This window comes from Gavialis gangeticus, unplaced genomic scaffold (genome assembly GCF_001723915.1).
Source record: "Gavialis gangeticus isolate Ggan-Ray unplaced genomic scaffold, GavGan_comp1, whole genome shotgun sequence".
In the NCBI taxonomy this organism is placed as follows: domain Eukaryota; kingdom Metazoa; phylum Chordata; order Crocodylia; family Gavialidae; genus Gavialis; species Gavialis gangeticus.
In genome coordinates this window covers 4,286,349-4,292,897 of record NW_017729001.1, presented here as the reverse complement: position 1 = coordinate 4,292,897, position 6,549 = coordinate 4,286,349, and the positions used below count along the sequence as shown (strand labels likewise).

Sequence of the window (6,549 nt, the reverse complement as noted above, 5' to 3'; positions counted from 1 at the left end):
AATGTTCCCCTCCTGGGTGCTGTCTCCCCAGCCATTCACATACCAAGGGTGCATGTAAGCCCACTGTAAATCAAACAAAACTACCACCAGACAGAATTTATAGATAAGCTACTTAAAGACTAGTCACTGAAATACCCCAGCGATACATTTTTACTTACAGCTAAGATGCAATGTTGAGTTTACTTGAAGCGATTGGTCAGTTTTATCCTCTGAATGCAACAAGCCAAACTTTTACAGTTTTTGACTAAAGATGTCTGGGCTTTCTTTCCAAACTTCTTTTAGTGCAGGTTCAAGCCATCTTGCAGTACATTTCAATCCACCCACCTCCATACATTATAACTCAGTATCAAATGGACTGCAAGCCAGTTAGTGTAGACATCATCTTGGTGAAAGCCCCCAACTCTTCTACAGACACTGCAAGACTCCTGATTCCAGGTGGGGATGTTCTGAATAGAGTCTGAGAAGTGTTACATTTATAAACATTTGGAATTTTATTTTAAAAAAAACATCACAACCATTAACATTGTTACAGTTAGTTCTCCTCCTCCCTCCTGGGTTTTCCACACAATGATACCGAGCATGCTCACAACAATGGTTTCTCATTGGTTTAGTTTTAGTTAAACAACCATTTTTAAAAGGAAAAAAAAAAAAACTCAGCACACTACCATTTAACCTTGTTTTAATGTTTCTCCACAAATGGTGAAAAATACTAAAGTACAGACAAGGAATAATCATAATGTTGTGACCAACATTATAAATATGGAATTATAAATTTAAAACATTTTCTGGTTTAAAAAATAAATCTGGTAGTAAATGCAGCTCTGCAGGGTTTTTGCCTCTAGTAGGGCCGGTCTCTGCGCTCCTGACGATGCTCACCCCTGCAAAGGAAAAGGCTAGATCAGTTTTAGCTTCTGGGACAAACACTCCCACATTCCTGACTGATGTTCTCTTTACATTAAAGGAGAAGGGCATGCTTCTAGCATAAGAGAACAAGAACCACCTGGTACTGCTGACCCCTTGTCCTCCCACACTCACCAAGTCTCCAATCGAGAGGAATTGACTTTAAGTTCCATTCCTCCCTAGTCTTTCATCAAATCAGATCCTGGTTTATTCTTCCTTTCACTCAGTAGAGGTTTGATTTCAGATCTAACCATCCTACTGTCAGGTCCATTTAAGAGACTCCAGTTTATTCCATACTTACTTGTCCATTTTTCCTGGTCCTCCACGCCTGCCGCCTCTGCCGCCACCTCCCATTTGCTCCATGAGAGGTCCAGGTGGGCCTCCAGGTCCTCCTCGCCGGCCACCTCCTCCACCACCGCCTCCAAATCCACCTCGATCCATACCCCGGCCACCTCTAAAACCGCCTCTATCTCCACCACGTCCACCTCTGAACATTCCTCCAGGACCACCACGATCCATGAGGCCTCCTCTTCCTCCTCTCATACCACCAGGGCCACCTCTGCCACGATCTCCACCTGGCAGAGAAAAAAAAAAAGTCACCACACTAGTTTGAAAACAGCCTTATAGACTGAGCACTTCCCTTCTCTGGATAGAAAACCCAAACCTTTCAACAGAAAGCTTGTTCCTGGACTTTAAAGAGACCTAACAGCCTTCCAGATGAACTCAAGTAGACAGGTGGTAAAATATGCATGCATTGAACTTTAGGAACATGCGCAGCACAGGGTCTGGTGGCTGTTGGGGAACCACAAAAAGGCTGGCATAAATTATGGGTAAAAAGGTCCAGTTTCTCCACACTGCCAGCCTCTGACAAAGACATCAATGCTTTGGCTCAGGCCAAATGAACAAAGTATAAAAGGATTAAGCCACTCCGAAACATGAAGGTAACCCCAGGGGTCTAATGCTAGACTGGAGGCACTACAGGTATTCTTGAACACCCACTAAAAATGTTATGCTACTTTTTCAAGATCCATTAAGGAGTTCAGAGATACAGACAGCAAGGTGAAGAGAAATTACTCCATCTGGGAGCAACACAAGTTGATGATGATGCTTTGGAGAAGTGGACTGCTGCAGGCAGGCACAAAAGGAAGGAGTTTAAAAGAAAAGAGAAGATGATCTAAGGGAGAGCAGTGAGTGGCAGGCTGCCTCTGCAGTTCAAAATGGGCTTTGATTTATACCCAGTAATTATCTAGGACTAAAAACAGACACTCCTTGAGAGCAGCACATAAGCCACATTAGTCACAAAGCAAAGGCAGAAGCACACCATCTTGACAACTGCCTCCCAGAGTCAGCAGATCATCAGCAACAACTGGGGCATATACATACCTGGAGGTGGAAAGGGTGGTGGAAGAAAGCCTTCTGGTTTAGGAGCCTTGCACTGATTACACTCTGTTCTCCAAGCAAAGTTCTGGTTTCCACATCCCCTAGATAGAGCCATCAGTTAGTAAAACTTAAAAACAGATTCTTAACATGCAGACATTATATGGCACTGATCAAGTCAATCAGCCTGCATTTCTCCATCTTGCAGGTCTTGAGGACTACTTCATATACGCATCAGTTCTGCATAATAGGCATCTCTTTCCATTCTCAGATGTGTTGCCATTCTTGTCTACTGGCAACGTACATTACCCTAAATGACTTGACTAAGAATATTCTGGGACATTCCAAGTAAGTTCTTGGGGCAAAGGCCTGTCTTTTTGCTGTTTTGTACAGAACAATGGGGTTCCAATTCAGGATAGGTACATTTGTTTCTGGTTATGACAGCACAACAAGGTTAGGCTATTCTGCAGGCACTGAAGGCAACACCAAGCAGCATGCCAGGTAACTTGGAAGCGAGGGAGTGACGTCAGGTTCAACATGCAAGAATAGAGGAGAAAAAGATGACACAGATCAGATGCACAAGGGAGTTCAGATATACTTACGGATTGGGGCACTGCCAGTCTCCAGCTCGATGCTGGACATTCCCACCAGAGCTGTTTCCTCTAGAACCCCGTGGTCCCCTTGAGGAAAAGCCACCTCTGTCTCCGCCTCTGCCTCCCATACGGCCCATGGGACCACTAGGACCACCAGGACCTGATAGAAAGAATTAATTAATTCTAACACATGCTGATGATCTCTGCAGCCCGGAATGTAGACCAGAGTAGGCTACACCCTCGGAGCAGCATGCTAGGGGGTCAAGGGCTTTGCAGCTCATCCAGATCCAGTACATTACCTCCACGGAGCGGGGGAGGCATTCCACGTTGTTCACGTTGGGGCATCCCACCTCTCATACTATTCATTGGTGGCTTCTTCCTTGTGAGAGTAACTTTGAGTTTGTTCCCCTGGAAATCTTTTCCTAAGGAAAAAAATACAGGAAGGAGGGGTTCATTTTTGTGTTTGCACACTTCCACTATTAGAAAAGGAAACTAAGCTTGAGTAAATTGGCACATCATTCTGTGGAGAAGTAGGGTCAATGATCACAGGGAAAGGTTTCCTTATACCAAGAGGTCTTTGGGTGGAAAGAGTCCCCACTTGACCTGAAAAACCAAGATTAAAACTCTAGAGAAGAGAGTATCAGACATTAGAAGAGGGAGCCCATGCTAGCTGGGAAATAAGAGCACTGACCAGTCTCTTTTATGTGATATGAAAATCTCCCAGATAAAATCTTGGAAGTCGAACCAGATCTTGCTTTTAATACCTTGTTATCACCTTCCCTCTGCTTAGCGCAAACACCCATTTTCCTAGTCCAAGTTGGCAGAGAGTTTAGCTATAAAATCCTAAACAAAAACTACTCTCATCTGTTTTTTTCCTATCACTTACCATCAAACCACTCTATAGCTGCTTTAGCAGTTGAAGGGTCATCATAGGACACAGTGGCATCTCCTTTTGGTTTTCCAGTTTCTTTATCAATATAAAGATTTATCATTGGCTGCCCAGTCCTCTTGTTCATCTAGTAGAAAATCAGAATCTCACTTTAATTTGAAGTTAGATACTAAGCTGAATGGCAAGGTCTTTCCTGCATTTCCCCTGTTCAATTTAAGTCAGCAAAGCTCACCTAGCAAATCTTGTTCTTGTGACCCAACCCCCAAGACTGAAGAAAGGAGAGCTGACACCCAGAGGGATCCTTTAGAGCACAAAAACATCTGAACTATTACAATTTGAATACATTTAAGAACCATGTTTAGAATAGAATCTGGTTACCAACTTATGTACCTGATAATGCCAGATGCAATTGGACAAAACTGAATTACGATGAATCCACAACCTCCCTTTTTGTACTCCTTCCATTATTCCTAGTTCTGCTAATATTCCAATGTTTCAGAAAAGAATACCAACATGGAAACAATTCCATTCTAAGTGGATTCCAATACTGCAGCATTTAGAACAGCAATATAAAACTGAATGACAAGTCATAAAAGGCTCTTCAGAAGACCTGCAGCTTATTTCAGGGATTCTCAATCTGGGTGGTTAAAACAATCCTCTCTCTTTTCCAGTGTTAAATGGGAAGAGGTTTCCAGATAAATGGGATGGGTAAATGATAAATACATCTGGATTAGTTTCCAGACAAATGGGATGGATGCATAAGAGGCATACTCTGGTATGCAAAAGGTTGAGAGTTCAGCCCCGTGAATAAGTGTGGAACATGATTTACTGCTCATTCCACACCTGTCCTTGACATACATGCTGTCACTCACCTTGACAACACCACATTGTTTGAAGAAGTCTGCCAGCTCTTCCAGGGTCACATTGTCATTCAGTCCCTGTACATACACTGAACTGTTGTCCGAGTCTTCATCAGGGTCTACAGACGGGCCTAAGGAAATCAAATTAACCCAGGTGTCAAAATACAAGGCAGCAGGAGTGCTTATAAAGTTTGTTTGTTCAGCTTTATTTCCCATTCACCTCCAACCCAAGAGAGGATTTTTGGTCTGGTTTCCTGTCATGATAGGGTAAATACAGTCTAAACCACATCTGTCAATCAAAACAATTGCCCAATATGGAAGGTGCTCATTCCTTCTAGCTCATGTTTCCTTCCAGAAACTGGTGAGGTCCTGCCCATTTCAAGTGTGCTACCAGCAGCAAAGCCCTGTAAGTAATGGTGTGGTAACACCTTAATGAGGTGAAAACCTCACAAGCTGAGAACAAACAGTAGGTAATAATGGAACAAACAAACATCAGAGATGAAAAGCAGGAGCGTTTGTTGTTCCCAAGTGAATTAGCAGGTATATTTAAACTCATTTAAACCCTCTCAGTAATGAAATCAATTGGATTTAGCAAAAGGTAGTTCCATTCACATTACTTAAACAGGCGTCTACATTCTCCATGGATATCTTAAATGGGTTGCATTATAACACTGATGTGTCAGGTGAACCACAGCTAAAACAGGATGGTTAATGACCATATTGGTATGATGTGAGAAATTGTTGGTAGTTACTGAAGAAAAAACATCTGTGTTAAAGCCAGATACCATCTGCAAGTGCATATCAGGATTTTACATCCTTTGTGTAACTGCGTACCACCATTTAGCCTAGACACCTATTTCCTTGCTGCAGTAGGTCCTTTATAACCAGTTAAAACTATAAGGTGACTCTGAGACACAGCAACTGTAAAAATGTGCCTTTGTATACACGTGATATGAAAGAAGAGATTACAAATTCACAAGCTATGGGGCAGAAGAGCACAGAAAGGAAGAGAAGTTTTTTAAAAAGAAAAGAAGTGATCACTACACCAGCAGATACTAGATATGTTTTTATATTGCTTAAAGTCAATCCCTGGCTATTCAGATATAGCAGATATTAACTGCTCAAAAACAGAACCTCATTTCCTGAACAAAGGAATAAGGATCTAATGAATGCTTACAAATTTAAGTCAGCTAGCTGGCTGTTTGATTAATCAAAAAGGCAACAGCAAATGAAATTTTCATAAAGACACTGAATTACAGAGGATGAGTATTCTTGGGCATTTAATACAGATGGATAAGAAATAAGGTGGAGAATTTTTTTGTGGACAAGTTATCTGAAGGATGGCTACATGGGGATGAGGTTAAGTGGGAAGGCACTCTGAACAGTTATGCAAAAGTTACCTAAATCAAGATCTGGTCCTTCTTCCATGGGTCCTGTCAGTCGGGAAAAAAAATGAGATAAAATGTTGTTAGTGCAAGTCTTGCAGCCTGAAAAACTGACACACACAAAACTATCTACTTACAACCACCATTTGATGGTGTTTGTTAAACTCGAATTGACCTGCATTGCAAAAATGTTAGCAATGCACCTTTAAACTCTGTGATCAGTTTGCTATGATTTTAGCAGCCTTTTAAACCATTAACCACTATTACGCTTTTTTAACACTTTATTGGGCCAATCAGTGTTAAGTTTATAAAAAAATTACTTTTTTTATTAAATCCAAACAAATCTATTCTCCCCAAATTACAGAAGTAGTTTCTCAATACTTCGTTACCCTTTGTTCTGTAACCATAGGTTAAACCTTATACCCCTAGGCATTGCCGGCAGTACCCATTAAAGTCTTGTTGCACATGTCATTTTTAACCACTTATGAAACTAATAAAAATTATAGTTTTTCTAAAAACTGACTGAAATTTTTTTTTTTTTTTTT

General features: G+C 41.4%; 1 protein-coding gene across 2 annotated transcripts in view; it reads right to left on the bottom strand.

The window, feature by feature from the left end:
• Positions 1–662: 662 nt before the first annotated feature.
• The window catches only part of EWSR1 (EWS RNA binding protein 1), a 27,720-nt gene continuing 21,833 nt past the window's right edge, over positions 663–6,549 (bottom strand). For both annotated transcript variants that reach the window (XM_019506709.1, XM_019506710.1), the window contains exons 10-17: positions 6,020–6,052; positions 4,632–4,750; positions 3,757–3,886; positions 3,169–3,292; positions 2,880–3,038; positions 2,284–2,381; positions 1,202–1,475; positions 663–878 (exon numbers count right to left, since the gene is read on the bottom strand). In XM_019506709.1, the coding sequence (XP_019362254.1) occupies positions 839–878; positions 1,202–1,475; positions 2,284–2,381; positions 2,880–3,038; positions 3,169–3,292; positions 3,757–3,886; positions 4,632–4,750; positions 6,020–6,052 (977 nt within the window). In that variant the 3' untranslated portion in view covers positions 663–838. The remainder of the gene's footprint in view (positions 879–1,201; positions 1,476–2,283; positions 2,382–2,879; positions 3,039–3,168; positions 3,293–3,756; positions 3,887–4,631; positions 4,751–6,019; positions 6,053–6,549) is intronic.